General features: G+C 45.0%; 1 protein-coding gene across 3 annotated transcripts in view; it reads right to left on the bottom strand.

The window, feature by feature from the left end:
* Positions 1 to 5,340: 5,340 nt before the first annotated feature.
* Positions 5,341 to 21,695, bottom strand: part of LOC309560002 (integrator complex subunit 6-like) — a 235,695-nt gene continuing 219,340 nt past the window's right edge. Inside the window, exons 17-19 of one of the 3 annotated variants that reach the window (XR_014225488.1) lie at positions 18,731 to 18,824; positions 6,028 to 6,367; positions 5,343 to 5,601 (exon numbers count right to left, since the gene is read on the bottom strand). Coding sequence is in view for 2 of the 3 variants with exons in the window: in XM_082263486.1 (XP_082119612.1) it covers positions 6,256 to 6,367; positions 18,731 to 18,824 (206 nt within the window). In the remaining variant the exon portion in view is untranslated. Of the gene's footprint in view, positions 6,368 to 18,730; positions 18,825 to 21,695 lie in introns of all 3 variants that reach the window. The other 2 variants (XM_082263486.1, XM_082263485.1) reach the window with 2 other exon arrangements.

Genomic DNA, 21,695 nt, shown 5'->3' with positions numbered 1-21,695 from the left:
AAAGTTCCCCCGGTATCCAAAAAAAGAAAACCGCTGATCAGTAATGCCACATAAATTTAAAAAGGGGAAATAAATTAAAACCCTGGCAGTAAAAACATCCGGAAGTAGATCTTATAGTAATGCCTCCAATGTTGATACAATGTTGATACAAGTAAATATTGATATGGACATTCTAAAATCATATGAATAAAATAGAAATTACACATATGCATGAATTCATTGCTGAAGAATGTGTTCTAGAGTGCAATGACTTAAGAGGACCTTCCCAAACGGCCCCATATGGAAATATAATGTAGCCCATGAGGTGGGAGTACCTAGCAATGGGGGGATTTCCTCGCCTCTATTGACATCAAGTATGCCTACCTTCAAATTCCAATATGTGCCAGTCACCAGTGTTTTCTCCGCTGGAAGTCGCTGGAAGGAAAAAGCCTTGCCGGGGGACAAACCTGGCTGGCGAAACTCGATCTTGTAGCCAGACCGAATAAATTTGTGGACCCACTTGTCTTGCACCAGGGCTCTCTGCTTGCCAGACAAGGTTTGTTTGGATCCCCCAGAGGAGGCCCTGAAAGGCTGAAAGCCCTTGTCAGTAAACCTTGAGGGACAAAAAAAACTTCTTATGAGCCGAGAAGTAAGGTCCATGTCTTTGACCAGGTTCCTTGCCCTTGGTAGCCTGCGGAAGAAAAGTACTCTTCCCCCTGAGAGACCTTTAATGATGTCATCCAGGGTACCGCCAAACAGGCAATCTCCTTGAAAATGAAGATCAGTCAGTGTCCTTTTAGAAGTCTGGTCTGCAGACCAGCACGTGAGCCAAAAGATAAGCTGAAGAACCACTGCCAAAACAGAGCCGAGCCACTAGGGGAGCCACGTCCAAAGAGGAATCACAGATAAACTGAAACCCCTGGACCAGCTAATCCACCAGCTCAGCAGAGGCAGGGGGGAGCTGTTCTCCCTCCAGGTCTTGGCATAAGATTTTAGCCCACTCGGTCAGAGTTTGTGACACCAGAGCAATGGTGAATACCAGTCTCATTGCCGAACTAGCCAGAGTGTACATATTGCCGGTCACAGCCTTCGCCTTTCTGTCAGCCAGATCCTTAAAGGCTGGGGACTCTTCAACCAGAATCATGGTTACCTTGTTTAAGCTGGAAACCAGAGGGTCCACCACTGGTGGAACAGTCCACTTTTTAGGAAGGGACTCCTCATAGGGATAAAGCCTAGTAAAGCGCTTAGGGACCATGCAGGGACGCTTTGGTTGTCCCCAATCTATAGTGACAATTCTGTCAAAATAGGCAGAGAAAGGAAACACCTTTGCCGCTCTGGATGGCTTGTGAGTGCCAAAGGGAACCTGCGCCTCAGTCACAGTTGCAGCTGCGTCCTCCATCTTCAGGGTTTCACGCACATACACAGTGCCTCCACCAGCGCCTTTTCATGCACAGATGCAGACGTAGAGGAATCATCTTCACTATCAGAGGATTCTGGGCTTGAGGATGCAGACCCAGCAGGGTGACCGAAGGGGGTGGGGGGCTTGTTGCCAGGCCGTTGTCTGAAAGCCACCTCCACCCGGGACACAAAGGACTCCAGGACCGCCGTCAGTGCATTGATGGATGGTCGGGACCCGGAGGATCCAGGAGTCCACAGCAGGGGATAAGGGGGGACTCCCACTGCAGAAATCGCCACCCACAGGGCTCCACTGTCATTGCTGCCACTGTTTTCAATGACAAAACCACAACAAAACGACCAGACTACACAAACATGGCCACTGTGTATAGAAACACACAGGCTACAACAAAATGGCGGCCCCATGAGGCTTACAGGGACCCAGGAGAAAACCCAGACCTCAAGGACAGATCCAGGCAGGATGGGGGGTCCTGATAGGAGCCCCCACTAGATACAACCCCCCCCCCGCACAGTCAATTGTCCATTTGGGTGCACCCCCCCCGACCCCATCACCAGCCAGTGCCCTACCCCTAGCCCAGGAGGTGGACCAGATCACCCAAACAGCCCAAGCATATGTGGAGGGGGACACTGGAAAGGGCGGGTGCCTGACGGGAAGTAAGGGAACCCAGGGGCTTGACCGTACCAAGGAGCCATGAAAAAATTTCTATCTAATAAGAAAAAAATTGCCAGGACCAAAGATCCCAGCAAGAAACTAGGTCCTTACTCCTGACTAGGCAGAAAAAAATTGAGTGCCTATAGCAGAGAGAGGGAGTATACCCCCTGGGAGTGCCCATGGGCGTAGCCAGACTTTTTTTCTGCCTATTGTCCTACTCCTGTAGGGGGCAGCATAACCCAACTGTTATGAGTTCAGAAGCGGTGTCCGTCAAAGAACGAAAGAGATTAAATGTACATTTTTTTTTTACATACACCCATGGACAAAAGTTTTGAGAATGACAAAATAATTTTCAAAGTCTGCTACCTCAGTTTTTAGGATGACAATTTGCATATACTTCAGAATATTAAGAGTGATCAGATGAATTGCAATTAATTACAAAGTCCCTCTTTGCCATGAAAATTACCTTGATCCCTTAAACATTTCCGCTGCTTTTGTGAAGAAACCCAGCAAATGCCAGGACCATCTCCTGCAGTTGATTCAGCTGCGAGATCGGGCACCATTAGTGCAGAGCTTACTCAGGAATGGCAGCAGGCAGGTGTGAGTGCATCTGCATGCACAGTGAGGCAAAAAACGTTTGGAGGATGGCCTGGTGTCAAAGGCAGCAAAGAAGCCAAAAGATACAGGGATTGGACTGCTGAGGACTAAAGCCATTTTCTCTGATGAATCCCCTTTCTGATTCGGCCAACCCGGAAAAAAACATTGTCTGACGAAGAAAAAGTGAGCGCTACCATCAGTTCTTTGTCATGCCAACAGTAAAGCATCCTGAGACCATTCATGTGTGGGGTTGTTTCTCAGCCAAGGGTGTGGGCTCACTCACAGTTTTGCCTTAAAGCACAGTCAGCAATAAAGAATGGTACAAAGACATCCTCCAAGAGCAACTTCTCCCAACCATACAAGCACAGCTTGGTGATGAACAATGTCTTTTCCAGCATGATGGAGCACCTTGCCATAAGGCAAAAATTGATAACTAATTGGCTTGGGGAACAAAGCATAGATATTTTGGGTACATGGCCAGAAATCCCCCCCCACCTCAATCCTCAAGAGGTGGGTGAACAAAACCCCCCCAAATTCTGATAAACTCTAATGATTGATTATGGAAGAATGGGCTGCCATCAGTCAGGATGTGGCCCAGAAGTCAACTGAAACCATGCCAGGGCGAATTGCAGAGGTCTTGAAAAAGAAGGGTCAACACTGCAAATACTGACTCTGCCTACACTTAATGTAATTGTCAAGCTTTTGACACTTAACCCTCCTCTTATGTTAGGGTCAGAACCGACCCGGTTTCATTTTTGAATGTCTATAAGCATCACATAAATTTGTTTATTGCATCAAGATTTTTTTACTTTGTCAGGAACCTCTATTTAAACAATGTAATAGAAAAAGAATCCTTTTCACTAAATTATAAAATACTGTGGTGAAAATTAAGACGTTTATGGTGTTAGGGTCAATTCTGACCCAGTTATAATATAGGATTTTAGGACACTAATAAGTTCCAAAACTAAAATCATAAACACTCTCTCTGCTTAGTAACACTGACAGCCAATCACCTCTCAACCCTGTGAGCTGTAGTTAGGGAGGGGCCTATCTCTTTGCCTGCTTCTCTAAATAAAGTAAAGAAACATAGGACCAATACATTTCAGAGTTGCTGACTTTACTTTACCATTTTTTAAATTTGAAAATGAGAGGTATGCTATCAAAAGAAAGGTCTAAGGGGTCACACTAAAAATATTAAAACCAATCTTTTCAAGGATAAAGAAGCCTAACAAGGTAACCAAGATTTAAGAAACAAATTGGATGATAAATAATTGTTCCGAGGGTATTTTATGGCTGATTTAAGACACGGGTCAAAACCGACCCGTTAACATCATGGATAGTAACAGAAAGCGAACATAAGAGGAGGGTTAAGTGGTTATAATTATGCTTCAGTATACAATAGTAACATCTGACAAAAAGATCTAAAAACACCAAAGCAGCAGACTTTGTGAAAATTAATGATTGTGTCATTCTCAAAACTTTTGGCCACAGCTGTACTCTCTCCCCACTCTATCCCTGATCACCGCCACACCAGTCGTATGATAAAGCTGTACTGCAATGGTGACAGTATGTGTGTAAAAAAAAAAGTGAAAAACCCCCCAAATGTTATTTAATTTCTTAATTTTGCCAAAAATTACAACTTCAAAAAACTCACCATGCCTTACTAAATATCTGTCTACTTTCGAAAAGGGGGTAATTTAGGGGGTATTTGTACTGTCCTTGCATTTTAGGGGCATCAAGAAATTAGATCTTCATCAGTACATCAGGACTGATCATTTTGAAATATATATTCCATAGTTTGTAGAGTCGCTATAACTTTCACACAAACCAATTAAGGCCCCTTGTGCAACTTGTCCTGCGACTTGGGACTGCAAAGTCGCATGACAAGTCGTATTCCATGATTTCCAATTAGAACCATTCTTATCTGTGCCACTTCAAAGTAGTCCCTGCACTACTTTGGTCCGACTTTGATGCGTTTTGAAGTCCGCAGACCTCAAGATTACCCAGGCATTGCTTCAAGTCCAGACAAAATCGCTTCTGCTTTACAGGCGTAGGATTACATGGACATAAGGATACAAGATGAACAGAGATTGCTGTAGGGCTTCTCGATCACCTAGTTTCAGTTTATCAGATGAATGGGGCTGTGATGAGAGCCACCAAGTGGTTGGTACCACGAGATGCCTGAACTTTGACACTACAGTTTAATTGAACTTCTGACAGATTTACAATCCTAAATTAACAGGTTAGTTCACCTTTAAAAATAGTTTCAGTACAGGGGCCCAATTAAGTTTCAGTTCATTGCATAGAAATGTTTCCCCCTGTATGTACATTATATTTAGTAAAACAGCTTCTGCTGTGTAGAAAATTCTAAAGATACCAATTATTGGCAGTAGGGGTCTGAGCACCTGACTTCGGAACATTATTTTTCAGTTATGTTTCTATAGCTTTTTCCCAATGAAATTCTCCAAAAATAAACAGTAAGCTTAGCAGGAAGGGGCTTTGCCAAGCCTCAGCTGGTTGGACCTCTGGTTTGTTTAAATATTAGTGACTTCCTTCAAACTATGATCCAACTGGCCCAACCATTTACTAGACATGGTTACAGATACTGTTTGTTAGAAATTAATACTTTTTAAAGTAACCAGCCTTTAAAGAATTTAATTAAAAAAAAGTTTTATTATATATTTATGTATATAATATATTTATGTACAAGACCAAAACTCTTTATACATGTTAAAATATCAAATTACAGAGCAAATAACAATACTGTCCAAAATATTTTTTTCCTCTATGAACATTAAAAGTACACATAAAAAAAAATAAAAAACACAAAAAGGAGTTCTCCTTTTCTAGTGCTTCCAAAGCACAGCGAGTGCAAGGCCACCTGACGAGTCTCCGTCCTGCCCACAGGATGAAAGAAGTCGGGGACCTGGGGAGTCTCAGGTGCACTTTCTTAAAGTCTGTAGACAAAACAGAAGAGAGTCTGAGGTAGTTTGTTTAGTGACTCATAGGGGGAATACAGTCACGGGGCTGTCTAATGTCTCAATACAAAACAGCAGCCTATTCTGAAAACGGGACAAGCTACCTCATGTACTCAAAGATGCACCAAGAAAAGGCCACCACTAAGACCATAGGCAGGCAACTGCTGGCTCTCGAGCTGTTGAACTACAAAAGACCAAGTATGCTCAACCTGAGCAGCTAATTATTATGAAGGGCTTAGTTTCTCATGGGTTGCACTAGACTTTGAAAACTCAACAACTGGAGAACCATCACTTGGCTGCTTCTGATAAGGGTGGTAGCCTGTGCTTGAGCATTGTTTTGCCTTTTGCTTCATCAAGTGCTGTCTATGGCATTAAAAATAACTGACAATTGAGTATGATCATCACCTGTTGGAGGGTCACCAAGGGTTATCTTCAGCCTGCTCAGCAGGCAGCACCCTCCACACAGAACAAGCCTCATAGTTCATACTAAGTCCTGAAGCCCAGATCAGCTTCTTAATCGTTGTCACTCTGTCTCCGGCCATAAAGTGCCCCGAGATGCAAGGTGTTGGAGGAGGTCACCATGTCCTCTTTCTTTCTTCTGTGACAGCAAACTCATCCCTGGTCCACATTTTCTTATGAAAATACTGCTATCTGCTGTTGACGTGGTTTACCATTTTTGGCATACCATTTGACCAGTTCAGAAAGATATCGTTCCAAGTGTTGGATTAACACTCTCTTTTTAAATCTAAAGAGAAAGAACATAGTTATTTTTTTTATAATTTTTCACACCTAACTTCCAAGGTGACCACTTCAACACAAAAAAAAAAATAGCAGTGTGCGTTAAACTTTCTTCTTTTTAAGTATTTCAACTAAGCCTTGGATGTTTAACAGATGTAATTCATTTTGAAATTGTGGTAGCAGTTAACCACTTTAAGACCAGGCCCATTTTTTTGACACTTGGTGTTTACAAGCTAAAATCATTTTTTTGCTAGAAAACTACTTAGAACCCCAAACATTATATATATTTTTTTTCAGAAGAGACCGTAGAGAATAAAACGGAGATTGTTGCAACATTTTTTATCACACCATATTTGCGCAGCAGTCTTCCAAACGCAACTTTTTTTTGGAAAAAATTCACTTTTTTAAATTAAAAAATGAGAAAACAGTAAAGTTAGCCCAATTTTTTTCCATAATGTGAAAGAAAATGTTACGCCGAGTAAATAGATACCAAAAATGTCATGCTTCATATTTGCGCACGCTCGCGGAATGGCGACAAACTTTGGTACTTAAAAATCCCCATAGGCGACACTTTAAAAATTTCTACAGGTTACCAGCTTAGAGTTACAGAGGAGTCTAGGGCTCAAATTGTTGCTCGCGCTGTAACGATCGCGGCGAAACCTCACATGTGTGGTTTGAACACTGTTTATATATGTGGGCGGGACTTCCGTATACGTTCGCTTCTGCGCACGAGCTAACAGGGACAGGGCACTTTAATTTTTTGTTTTTCCTATTTATTTTATTATTTAATATTAATTTGATCATTTTTATCCCTATTACAAGGAATGTAAACATTCCTTGCAATAGAAATAGGCATGACAGGACCTCTTTATTGTGAGATATGGGGTCAAAAAGACCCCAGACCTCACAAGTACACTTAAAAAAAAAAAAAAAAAGTTGGGAAAAAAAAATAATAATAAAAAAATAATAATAATAATAATAAAAAAATCGGCCCTTTAAACCGGTTGCTAGGCAACGATGTTTGACATTGCTCCAGTCCTCCAAGACCATAGAGTCGAGTGAGGGCCATCTCGACTACCTGTCTCAGAGGATCCGGGACCGGATCGTTTTCCCCGCTGCCCGTGGGTCCAGTAAGCGGGGAAAATGGCCGGGACGTGGCGGGGCACCTCTTCCGGGGCACCGTTATCAGAAAGCCGATCGCCCGCTGTTAAAAAAAAAAAATACCGGGGTAATGGCAGCTATCTGCTGCGATAACCCCAGTATTAAGCGTCAAAGGACCGACGTAAATTAGACGGCGGGCGGTCGGTAAGTGGTTAAATCACTCATTTGCTTCTTGCATCTCTCTGGGATTTGGCTGCTTAGATCTCTGCACCCAAGTTCCCAATATAGGACATATGCTATGGCTATCACATAAGGCTCACTTACATTCAAGGATATTTATATTTAACCACTTGCCTACTGGGCATTTTTATCCACTTCCTGCCTAGGCCAATTTTCAGCTTTCAGTGCTGTCGCACTTTGAATGACAATTGTGCACTCATGCAACACTGTACCCAGACTAAATTTTTATAATTTTTTTGAGATAGAGCTTTGTTTTGGAGGTATTTAATCACCGCTGTTTTTTTTTTTTTTTTGCCAAACAAACAAAAAAAAAAGACCAAATATGTTGAAGAAAAAAAAAAAATGGATTTTTGTAAAATCTTACCGTAAAATCCTTTTCTCTTAAGCTCATTGACAGACGTAGTCCTCGTTGATTAATAACAACTCGGGTTATACTGCCCTCTACAGGAGTAGGACTAGACAGGAAAGAAAACATTCTGGCCACACCCTAGGGGCAGTCCCAGAGGGTATATCCTCTCACTTCCTGCTACAGCAAATCAGTTATGTCACAAAGCAGTGTTTAGAGAATTTAACCCAACCCAACTCAAAAACAGAGGGGCGGGTACTACGTCTGTCAATGAGCTTAAGAGAAAAGGATTTTACGGTAAGATTTTACAAAAATCTATTTTTCTCTGTCGCTCATTGACAGACGTAGTCCTCGTTGATTAATAACAACTCGGGACGTCCCAAAGCAGTGCCACAAATGAGGGGTGGGATAACAGAAATCAAAATCCAGAAGGCCCAACCGGAGCCAACCAGAAGTATCAAGGACTCATCGAGCAAAAAGATGAGACCTAAGTGAAAAAACCCAACAAACCCTCGAGGTAGACCAACGGTCTCCTCAAATTGCGGCCTGCAAAACCTTGCGGCCAAATGAGGCATCCGACGATGCCATCACATCAACTTTATAAAATTTTGTAAAGGTATGAACCGACAATCAAGTAATCGCCTTGAAAACCTGGACCCCTGACGCCTGATGGCGGTAGGCCCAGGAAGTCCTGAGCGCCCGAATAGAGTGCGCCTTAACAGGGAACGGAGGATTCCGACCCTTACATAGAATAAGCCTGTACCCACTGTCTGTCTAATCCATTTGGAGATAGTCGCGGCAGAAGCAGGCAACCCCTTTCTGGGGCCATCCGTGATCCCAAAAAGTGAATCCGTTTCACGGAACGATTCCGTAGTCTTCAGGTATCCGATTTCATATGAGAAGAATCTCCTCTTTGGAGAATTTGGGTATGAGACTGGGCAAACGGTACTGCCTCTAAGGAGGCGACCATCAATCCCAGCCAGTTGACTGACAGCAACATCCGAATCATTGACTGAATCTTCTGGAGTTTCTCCGCCTGGAGAAACACTCTTGCCAAGGATGTATCCAAAATTAGGCCCAGATAGTTCAGTCTCCCGGTGGGAACCAGGGATGATCTTTGGGAAAAGCAAAGAAAACGCTGATGTCCTGCAAAGATGGGGATATGAAGATAGGCATCCTAAATGTCTATGGACGCCAGGAAATCCCCCTGATGCAGGGAGGCCACCACTGTATGGATGGACTCCATCTCTTCCAAGACCAGAATTGGACGCACCTAGCCCTTTTTCCTGGGCATTTGAAACAGATTTAACTCATAGGTGTACGCAGCCTATTGCATTAGGGTGTGCACCCCAAAGTTTAAATACACATGCATGTGTTTGCCTACATGTACATGGCCCCGATTCATTACTCTCCCTGCTGGCAAAGTGAAATAGAAGTGTGTGGCACTTCTCTTATGGCAGAGCAGGTCCGAGGGAGATCTTTCCCATCTCCTCACTGGCAAACAGAGCGATAATGCTAATGTGCCCTAGGTGATTAGGGTGTGCCCGGGCACACCCGGCACACCCTGTGCGCACGCCTATGGTTCGACTAGAACTCTTCCAAGGAATGAGAACTACCACTGCTTGTTGCATCAAGCTGTTTCCCGCAAAGCTTTTTAAGCGACTCGGGGATGTCGAATATTGGAAGGGAAGAATCGCACCGGTGGAAGTGATCGAAACTCGATCTTGTATCCCGACCATATGACCTTGCGAACCCCTTTATCCGGGATTCTGGAAAGCCCTGGATCCGAAAACGGGTGAAGACGTCACCCCACCCTAGAGATGGGTGGGGCCCATTGTGTCAATCCAACGAGATAACAGTGGCTTTATTTAGTCTGGAAATCGGTGAGTCCACTATTGGTGGTACCGTCCATCTTTGTAATGAGGGATTCCTCAAAATGATACCGCCTAGCAATGCGTTTGGAAATAGCAGGGGCTCGTTTACGGAAGACCCCATTTGGGCAAGGGAAACCCTTCACCATTTTGGTAGGCTTGCTAGTACCAAAAAAGGAATATGAGTCTCAGCTACCTCTGCCGGTGTAACCTCAAGATTCAAGGTTTCCCGGCAATGACCAGCTCAGAATCCGTATCTGAAGTATCAGATGACATAGGGGTAGGCGGGGGTCGCTTTTCTTGACCCCCGTCCCTGACAGGCTACCTCCACCCGGGATACCAAAGACTCCAAAACTGCTGATAATGCATCATCACAAGTGGGGTACTGGAGGGTCCTGCGGCCACTCCGAGGGGATCAGGTGGGGATACATGAGTGGCAGGGTTCATGTAACAAGACACTTGCCAGCAAACACAAAAAAATTAATTGCAAGAAAACTTTTTTAAACTTAGTCCCCCAGCGCAGTAGCGCCCCTCAGTCTACCTGCTTGGACCCCTCAGAAAGAGAGAGAGAGACCCCAAGGCTCACCTGATGCACAGACGTTTCTTATCAACCTGCTTCCAGCACTGTCTGTTACAGACAGGAAGTCTTTGGCTTGCTTTCCCTGGGCCAAGGAGGCGGCTCCGCCCCTTTACACGCCTTCCGGCGCCTCCCAATTACTCCACGAGGTGTTTGGTCACCTCAAACATGGCCGCCCCCATGCTGAAGACACGAGGCTACGCCAATATGGCGGCCTCGTGCGATCTGCAGGAAAATGGCGGCGGCCTGTGTAGGATAGCGGCGGCTTGCAAGCGGCCTGCGGGATGTGTGCATTCGGCCTGTGCGGCCTGCGGGAGGCTGTGTGGCCTGTGGAAGTGACCGGCTTTCTGGAGGGATGGCGATCTGTGGCTGCAGTAACTCAGGCATAGGCATCGGCCTGTGTACACACTAGACAGGTAGGATACCTCTATACCTCAATAGTAATGCCTTTTAGTAGTCTGCCACTGACTTCAGTCACCCTTACAGTCATATAGTGACTTTAGATAGTCAGCTCCCAAACCAAGCCTCCTGGTTTCTATTCACAAAAATCACACTCAAATTGGGGGATCTGTGACCTGTTATAGGATAGAGGGGAGACCCAGAAAACCGAGTGTCCGACCATCCCAGAGAGGGGCCCGCGTCCACCAACAACCCGACAGGGGGAGAGGGGGAACATTCTACTCACCATACCGGAACCAGGCGGGCGCTAACTCCTGACAGAACCCCTCTCCACCGGGGTGGGGGGGCTGTCGACCAATACGGACGCCGTGACTCTGTTGGTCACTGGCGTCCAGGCGAGACGTTTTAACTCGCAGGGTCAGTCCCCGTCCAGTGGGACTATGTCGCGGCCGACCCAGCGCGGAGCTATGGCCTGCACGCGCTCGTAGGCTGAACTGGGGTGACCACTGGATCTCAACATCCAGCCCGTCGCCCAGTTTCAGCGTACTTGCTTGAAGATCTCACAGGAACACTGGAGAAAAAAAGCTGTCTAAAAAAGTATTTCTAAAAAAAAAATCTTGCCAGGACCGAAGATCCTAGCAAGGAATCTAGGTCCTTACTCCTAACTAGACAGAAAAAAACTGATTTGCTGTAGCAGGAAGTGAGAGGATATACCCTCTGGGACTGCCCCTAGGGTGTGGCCAGAACGTTTTCTTTCCTGTCTAGTCCTACTCCTGTAGAGGGCAGTATAACCCGAGTTGTTATTAATCAACGAGGACTACGTCTGTCAATGAGCGACAGAGAAAATGGGATTTTTGACTTAAATCCATTTCTCTGATGTTCATTGCCACTGATCCTCTTAACCATTGGGTTATACTGAAGTAGGACACTAGGCAGAAAAAAAAAGTCTGGCTACGCCTATGGGCAGTCCCAGGGGGTATATTCCCTCTCTCTGCTAAAGTTGCTCAGTTTTGCTACAAGCAGTGTCATTAGAATTACAACTCCACACAGGGGTGGGTGCTGTGTCCATCAATGAACATCAGAGAAATTGATTTTACGGTAATTCAAAAATCCCATTCTCTTTTGTTCATCGACGGACACGGGTCCTGATCTTCTTCACCATTGGGACATCCCAAAGCAGAGTTAAACATGAGGAGTAAGAACTATAAAAAAAAAAAAAAATTCTCAAGGTTAACTATAGCCAACCAGGTAAACAGGAGCTCAACCCAAAACAACTGAAGCTCACCTGAAAAAAAAAAATAATAATAAAATACACCCTCAGAGGACCAGGTCCTCTAACAGCAGCCTGCAAAACCTTGTGGCCAAAGGCTGCCTTGCAAATCTGCGTCACTAACGCTTGATGACGGAAGTTCCAGGAGGCACTAAAAGTTCTAGTAGAATGCTCCTTGAGAGGGAAAGGAGGAACCTGACCTCTGATGCAATAGGTCTGAATCCATCCGGAAATGGTCAAAGAGGAAGCGGACAATCCTTTCAGAGGCCCATCCGTGAGCACAAATGGGGAGTTTGACTTCCTAAAAGACTCCATAGCTGCCAGGTACACCCTAATTGCCCAGACCAGATCCGAAGCATGCAAAACAATTTCCATCGGATGTTTTGGTAACACAATGTCTTCATTCAAATGAAAATCAGAGACAACCTTTGGAAGGGATGACAGACAGGGGCGAAGAACCACCAAGTAAGGTGAACGACAGGATAACGCCGCCATTTCCGACACCCTGCGCGTAGAGGCGATAGCCACAAAGCCTGCCGACTGAGGTAGTCCGCCTGCCAGTTCTCCACCCCTGGAATGTGTACGGTGAAGGGGACTGGAACAAACCGTTCTGTCCACCTTAGAATGCCGGCTACCTTCAGAGCCGCCAGGACACTTGTGCCCCTCTGGTGATTGACATAAGCCACGACCGTGGCATTGTCCGATTGATTGCGCACTAGACATCCCTGAAGACGATCCGTCCAGTGTTCCAGGCACAGCCTGATCGCCCGGAGTTCCAAGACATTGATCGGTAGTCTGAACTCTTCCAGTGTACAGACCCCCTAAGCAGAATTTTTCGCAGGACGCCTCCCCAGCCAGCTGGCATCTGTGGTTACCACTGCCCAATACAAGGGAAGGAAGAATTTGCCCAGCCGAAGCGCTGGAGAACGAAGCCACCATATCAGGGACGCTTTCGTTCCCCGGCTCAGCCGGATCTGTTTGTCCAGAGACTGAGGATTCTTGTCCCATTTGCCCAGTATCTCCCTTTGCAGGGACCTTGTATGAAACCGTGCAAATGGAACCACCTCAAAAGGTAGACATCATCACGTCCAGCACCCGCATGCAAGTCCGGAGGGATGACCATCTGCTGGACAGCAGGAGATGAACTGCAGCCTGCAGTTTATGGAGTTAGTCCAGAGGAAGGAGCACTCTGGCTAAGGCCGAGTCCAGAGTCAGACCCAGATAGTCCAGCTTTGTGGATGGAACCAGAGCAGACTTCTGAAAATTCAGAAACCAGCCAAACTCCCTCAGAGTTTGCATGGTGATCTCCAGGTTTTCCACCAGAGCAGTAGTAGACTCCGCTCGCAGAAGATCGTCATTCAAGTAGCCCAGTACCGCAATCCCCCAGTGGCGTAACAATGCTAGCACCTGGGCCAACACTTTTATGAAGACCCGATGAGCAGAGGCGAGACCAAAGGGTAATGCTCCTCTCCCACGGCAGAGAGAAGGAAGCGCTGGTGACCTACAATGTTAATTTTGGCAGCAAATTTCAAATTTGTTTTAGTCCTAGTCTTTTGACTAAAATGTTTTAGTTTTATTTTAGTCATCTGAATTGCTTTAGTTTTAGTCATATTTTAGTCAACTAAAATCCCATACATTTTAGTCAACTACAAATCAAATGGGTTTAGGTAAATTGTAATGCATTATTTAAACATTTCTCTAGAATTTTAAAACTAGTTATATACTTCGAGTAAAAATCTAACATGTTATTTATGATATTAAGGTTGAACATGCACTACAGACACAGATTTAGCCATTGTGATATACAGTGCCTTGCGAAAGTATTCGGCCCCCTTGAACTTTTTGACCTTTTGCCACATTTCAGGCTTCAAACATAAAGATATAAAACTGTAATTTTTTGTGAAGAATCAACAAGTGGGACACAATCATGAAGTGGAACGAAATTTATTGGATATTTCAAACTTCAGACCAAGTTCGCTTGGATTCACCAGCGGAGTCTCTGAAAGGCTTTAACCCCTTGTCAGAGCCAAGAAGGATGGCCCACATCTACAATGAGGGTCCTTGCCCTTACTAGCCTGCAGAAAAAAGGTACCCCCCCCCCCCGAGACCCTTAATGTCATCCAGGGTAGCTCCAAACAGGCGATATCCTTGAAAAGGAAGATCAGCCAAGGCCTTTTTTAGAAGTCTGGTCCGCAGACCAGCATTTGAGCCAAAAAATACACCGAAGGACCACTGCTGAAACAGAGAGCCTAGCGACTAGGGGAGCCGAATCCAAAGAGGCATCACTGATAAACTGCAGCCCCTGAGCCAACTGGTCCACCAGCTCGGCAAAGGCGGGGGGAGCTGCTCCCCCTCTAGGTTATGGTGTAAAAGCTTAGCCCACTTGGAGTTTGCGCCACCAGTGCAATGGTAAATACCGACCTCAGTGGCAAACCAGTAACAGTGTACATATTGCGGGCCACAGCCTCCGCCTTTCTGTTAGCCGGGTCCTTAAAAGCTGGGGAACTCTTCAACTGGAATCATGGTTGCCTTGTTCAATCTGGAGACCGGAGGGTCCACCAAGGGTGGAACAGTCCACTTTTTATGGGGATACTGCATAGCGAATCGCTTTGGGGCCACAAGCGGATGTTTTGGCCATTCCCACTTTTTAGCGACAGTTCTGTCAAAATAAGTGGGGAAAGGAAACCCCTTGGTCGATGGCTTGTGAGTGCCAAAGGGAACCGATGCCTCCATCGCAGCGTCAGCTGCGTCCTCCATTTTTAAGGTCTCACGCACTGATATAATCAGTGCATACACCAGCGCTTTTTCGTGCGTGGCTACAAGAGTGGAGGAATCACCCTCACTATCTGAGAACTAAGGGCGCGTGGTCACAGACCCAGCAGTGACCCATGCCTGCGGCGGAAAAATGAGATTCAGGATCTGAGGAGACAGACGAGGCAGGGGAAGGTGGGGGGCACTTTTTGCTAGCCCATCGCCCAAAAACCACCTCCACTCGGGACACAAAGGACTCCAGGACCACCGTCAGTGCATCAATGGATGGTTGAGCCCCGTAGGGCCCCGCAGCCTCTGAGAGTGGATCAAGTAGGGAAATGTGCTCCAAGGACTCCATGAGTCAATAGGGGGATCCCACAAAAAAGGTGTAAAAAAACACTGCTAAGGGACACTCCTACCACTCTGACAGCACCACTCGGTCGCCAGTAACAGAGCACCTAATCGATCCTCAGCAGAGAGGGAGAGGAACCCACCAGACTCGCCACCCAGCATAAACAGACACCTGCAGCCACCAGGATAATCTGCACTCCACGTGCAGCGATCAGGAAGTGAAAAGATCAAGGAGTCACCACCAGAGGATGAGGAGGGTTTCCCACCACCAAAATCGCCACCCATATTGCTCCACTGTGATGGCCGCTGCCGTTTTGAATGGAAAACCACTTCAAAATGGCCGTCAGGCTACAGAAACATGGCCGCCGTGCATTGAGCACACAGGCTACAGCAAAATAGCGGCACCGCAAGGCTTCCTAGGACCCAGGAGGGATCCCTAGGCCTCAGAAATACAGACAGGCTGGAAGGGGTGCTCCTGCACACAACCGGTCGCCGGTAGCAGAGCACCCTGCCCCTACCCCAGGAGGTGAACCAGGCCACCCCACAGCCACAGCCTGGGGGGGGGGGGGGGATTGAAAAAAAGATTTTTTTCTGCCTTGTGTCCTACTCCTGTAGGGGGCAGTAAACCCAATGGTTAAGCAGATCAGGAGCTGTGTCCGTCAATGGACAAAAGAGAAAAAAAAGTTTGTTATAAAATCTTGTAATTCATTTTTCTCCTTCACTGATGTACGGTACACTGATAGGCAGCACTTATGGGGAGGCACTGACAATCAGTGCCTCGTTTGTCCGTGCAGATGTCCCTCCTCAGGAATGCCGCCTACCGGCTCTCCTCACACGCTGTCAGTGTGAGGAGAGGAATGCCGATAACCAGAATTTCTGGTTGACGCTGTAATTGGACACAGCTGATCACATGGTAAAGAGCCTACGTCTTAGGCTCTTTACCGTGATCAGTGATGCACTGTGTCCGAGGGACACAACGCACCACCAATCACTACGACCCCCCCCCCGGGCATGAATATGCGGCAAGAGTAGGAGGGCGTCATAGGATGTCCTCCCAGAACGAGAGTGCTCCAACCCATCTGCCATTTAACTATACTGTGGGCAGGAAGCAGTTAAATCAAAGCAGAACTCTAGCCACAGACATCTAAACAAACTTGCAAGGGGAATTATGTGACCTCTTGTGAGTTGTGATAATTACTCCGCTCAGAACTGTTTAGTGTAGTGTTTAGTATACAATTAATTTATTTATAATCACCAGATAATACAGCCTCTGCTGTGGCTTACGGAGCTTTGACTCTCATAAAGTAAATATCAAACAGGTATGTAACACATAGTTTACTTACCCTTTCCACTTCCCTTGTCCAGTCAAAGAATACCTTATATTCTGTTTATAGAGGTGGAAAGGGATGATACAAAGGATACATTTACTGTATGAGAGCCACAGCACCAGGAATTACAGTGCTAGCTGTATTATCTTGTGCTTACAAATGAATAAAATGATGCACTAAACAGGAGAGCTGAGTAATTAACACACAAGAGGTAACCCTTTTCCGTCATTTGTATAAATGTCTGTGGCTGGAGTTCTACTTTAAGGGCACAGGAAAACCTTGCAGTTGGAGTATGAGATAGAAGCCACTATTGGACGATCTGAACTGTCTGCATACGCCTATAACTAAAATGCCAGTTTGAAAGAATTTTGGCTTTTACTCACTCAATTTGACCAATACTACTAAGTATTGGTCATCATGAGTGAGTATAGGCTTCAGGAAGAGAGAGAAAAAAAAATTATACTCACCTAGATGGATGCAGCATTGATCCGATTCTGCATCTGTCCCCTGCCACCTCTAGACTGAGAACTGAGTGAACAAAGACCGCGATCGCTCAGTTCTCCCCCCTCTGATCTGAGCAGAGAGCCGTGACGCCTGTCTTCGGCTCCCTGCTCTGTCCTCCCAGCGCTCATTGGAGTGTTGGGCTGTGGAGGGGCTGCCTTAGGCTTTCTAAAGGTCACTAAGAAGTTGAGCCAGCTGCCAGTCCAGGCTTCTGGGTGGATCCTGAACATATGGTCGGGATCTTTTTAGAGCCTGAACCAGCTCTGTGACGTTAGCTGACAGCGAGCTTTAGCTCCCTATCAGCTGAAAACAGGTCACAGGAGTGCAGAATTAACTGTACTCCTGTGATCCATAAGAGGATTATAGCCAAAAAGCTTTGACTATACTTCTCCTGCAAAACAAGATTACAAAAAAATGTAAATTTCTTAACCCTTTGCCGAATGGGCACTTTTAGCCCCTTCTTGCCCAGGCCAATTTTCAGCTTTCAGCGCTGTCGCACTTTAAATGACAATTTCTCGGTCATGCAACACTGTACCCAAACTAAGATTTTATATATTTTTTTTCCACACGACTAGAGCTTTCTTTTGGTGGTATTTAATCAACGCTGGGTTTATTTTTTTATTTCTAAATAGACAAAAAAAGACCAAAAATGTGGAAAAAAAAACAAAAAACGTTTTCATAGCTTGTTAACATTTTTTGCAAACAGGTAATTTTTCTCCTTCGCTGATGTGCGCTAATGAGGCGGCACTGATAGGTGCCCTGATTATCAGTGTACATGTCCCTTTCAGAGAAGCTGGTTATCGACTCTCTTCTCCTCTCATGCTGTCAGCATGAGAAAAGGAGTGCCGATAACAGGCTTCTGATTGGACACAGCTGATCATGTTATAAAGAGCTGCTGAATGTCTCTTTACCTCGAACTGTGACCAGCAGTGTCCTCCCATCATATGACGGCGTCCCAGAACTAGCCGGCCGCTCTGTAGCCGTCATTCAGCTTTAGCGTGGTTAGCAAATGGTTAATAAACTCACTGCTGACAGCTGAACGTAAAAAAAAAAAAAAACGAAAAAAAAAAAAAAAACATTGCTGGCAATAAAAAAATTGTGAAAAATCCAGCGTTCACTTTGCATACTATAAATTGAGAAAACAAATTATAATATACATTTCTGAAAGCATTCTTCCTTACAACATTTCTTCAGTTACCTAAAACTTTTGCACAGTACTGTACATGCACACAAAAACATGTAGTATTATTAACAGCGCCTTTCACACTTGTGCCACTTTTCCTGCGACTGCAAAGTCGCATGACAAGTTGTGCCCCAGGATTTACAATGAGTAACCTTAATATCTGTGTGACTTCAAGTCTCAAGAGACTTGGAATTAGTCACTGCATGACTTTGGTCTGACTTTGATGAGACTTGAGGTCCATAGATCTCAAGATTACACAGGCATGGCTTTAAGTCGTGTCAAATTGTGTTACTTTCAAGTTCCACAAGTATGAAAGGGGCCTAAGACTCCTTGTTCTATGTACAAGGCCTCTTATTAAATGGTAAAGAAAACACTCAATGATAGATCTTATAAGTAAACCTTTGACTCTCTTTGTCCAAGATGGACAAAACAATTGGAAAACCTTTTATTACCTTGCTGCTTCCTTGATTGTGAACTCAATGAAGTTCTTTTGTACTTCCAACGATCCTTGAACGTCTTCAAGGAGAGTGAAGATTTTTTCATAATCTGAAAGTGTACAAATCAAAAAAAAAAGTTGATTTCCCTTCCTAGTAATTCAGAATAAGTAAAAACGACAATAAATTCTGCACTGAATTGTTTACAGCAATATAAAGGCTTCATTCACATGGGCACTGAGGCCCAAACATGGTTAAAAAGCCATTTACAATCATTTACCATCCTTATTTACCATCAACCTTAAGAGGACCATACAGTATACAATCTGATGGTAGATCTAAAGGAGATTGTGCAATCAACTATGTAGTATAAAGTACCGTATACACTGGCTGAATATCGGGCGGCATTGGCTGGTTTAATGGAAACCGGCCGACATTCAGCCCCTGTGTAGGGCAGCCAGTCCGACAGAAGCCAGCTATTTGGCTGGCTTCTGTCGAAAGGGGTAAGACCAAAAAAAGGTCTGCTGATCGACATCCGATCAGTGCTGTTAGCCATTGGCTGACTGGTGTTCTGGCGGATGGGCAGTCCTCCTGTCAGAACACAATAGGTCAACAGGGGAGATCGCTGTAGAACATTGCATAGTTAGTGCAGCGGCTCCTCCGGAGCTCTTCAGATTTTTTTTCGCTCGGCCTGCTGGATTAAATGAAATAAACGTATACTGTGTACCAGGCTTAAAGGCCTTCCTGATTCGCGATGCATACTAGCTCATTATGTGTTTCTCTTGCAGGGTGAAAAAAAAAAAAAAAAAATGTGGGTTTACAACCTCTTTAAGAGTGCAATGCCTACATGAATAAACACTGAATGGATTGTTTAGACCAGACAACTGCGGTCCGGTTCTATACGGCCCCCATCCCTGTTGGCAATTTGGCACCCTTGTGGCCCCCCGGGCAAGGATGAGCGCGAGATGTTGTTGTCTAATACTCATGATTAGACAGACACACAGGCTGTGGATGTGTTCCAAACACCGCTGACACGCGGCGCCAATAGCAGACACTGTGTCATCTCCCTAAGGCAGCTGCAGAGCTCTCGGTGTCTGAGAGAGTGTCTGTGATTGGCGGCGGTGATTGGCTGTGGCGCTGCGCGCTGTCTGTGTCCCAGCCGGCTGTGTTATCCCTGCTGTGAGGTAAGAGAAGTTCCCTCACACACAAATTACTAATATAAGAAAAACAAACTCATCCTTGCCCTGATCTGAGCCTGTGGGGGCCAGAAATATATATATATGTAAATAAAAAGCTCATCCTTGCCCTGATCTGAGCCTGGGGGCAGATTACAAGTGGGGGCCAGAAATAATATATATATTAACGATGTAAGATGGCTCAGTCGGGGGTCTGCACTGCAGCGTTTCTACTCTCTTAGAAAGGAAATCGGAGAATTCTTGGAAACAAAGGGACAATGATGCGAGAACTATCTGATCCGATTTGGCTGGCTGATTTGGGTTTCTAGTTGACATTACAAAGCATCTGAATGTACTGAACACGAGTCTTCAGGGGAAAGATGCAGCGGTGAATCAGCTTAATTCACACCTCAAAGCCTTTGGAACAAAGCTGCAACTTTTCATAAGGCAGTTGCCACAAACACAGCCCAATCTCATACATTTTTCAGCGTTGCAGGAAATAATGAACAGTTTTCCACAGGACAATATCAGTGCACAAATCTCTGTCTGGGGAGTTTAAACGGCACTTTCAGGATTTCGCAGTTATTGAAAAGGAGATGAGCCTTTTCTCCTCTCCATTCTCTGTTGACCCCGATAATGCTCCAGATCAGCTGCAGCTCGAGCTCATTGATCTGCATTGTGACAGCGAGTTACGCAGTCGTCACCAACAGCTCTCTCTTGCGAACTTTTACTGCCAACTGGATAAGAGTCGGTTTCAAGAGATTCGAACACTGGCTAAGAAAATGCTGAGCTTGTTTGGCTCAACATATATGTGTGAGAAGACATTCTCTGTTGTATGATGTATGTTCCTGTTCAAATTTTTTTTTACTTAAAAGTTGACAGACATCTTCTTTTCTCTCCTTCCCTATTTTTGAATTGTTTTGCTATCAGTTCCATAATGTCATGTGGAAAATGTTTTGGGTAGGATGCTGCCAGGAGACAATAAGTCTCCCCACCTACGCTACATTCTTGATTACTATGTTTTAGTGACGTTTATTAGGTTGGGAATGTTGATCTTATCGGATGCTGCATCCTGGTTATAACTATTACATGACTATTATTTGAACGTGAACGTTTGTATGTTGACTTAAACTTGTAATTAAAAACCATTGAAACAAAAAAAAAGTTGACAGACAGCCTTTTTTATAATATGTAATGAAAAACCATTGAAACAAAAAAAAAGTTGACAGACAGCCTTTATTATAGTATGTAATGAACTTTACAATGTTCCTGACATATAGTTCAGCTTCCTGGATTTTTTTTTTTATCCGGCCCTCATGCATGTTCACTTCATGAAATCTGGGCCTCTAAAAAAAGTTTGGACATCCCTGGTTTAGACCCTTACACTTGGTAGTTGCTGAAAAATCTACAGTAGGCTACACATAGTAGGGAAAGAGTTAAAAAAAATTACATTTCGTCTGTCACAACAACAGAATGAATAAATCATCAACTGCTAAACCATTTATCCTGTCTCCATTTATGATTACACAATCTCTCTTTCCCCTGAAGGGGGGGGGGGGGGGCTTGGATTGGCTGGGTAGTGTCTCTTTGTATCCAGCCATTTAATGACAGGTAGGTACACAGCAATTACCTAGTGCATCGGTCACAAGAGGGATATTTATCCAGTGCAGTTCATTAACGGTACTAGGTAAAAGGGCCACTGGTCCGCGGCTGAAGACTGTGCAGTCAGCGGTGTTTGATCAATTAGTTCTCAGTCTGGAGCCGACAGGGGACAATGTCACTCATACAGTGACAGTGCATATTTTTAG

This window comes from Pelophylax lessonae, assembly GCF_965119305.1.
Source record: "Pelophylax lessonae genome assembly, chromosome: 7".
In the NCBI taxonomy this organism is placed as follows: domain Eukaryota; kingdom Metazoa; phylum Chordata; class Amphibia; order Anura; family Ranidae; genus Pelophylax; species Pelophylax lessonae.
Note: the sequence above shows the minus strand (reverse complement) of the source record. Positions and strands in the feature narration are given on the sequence as shown.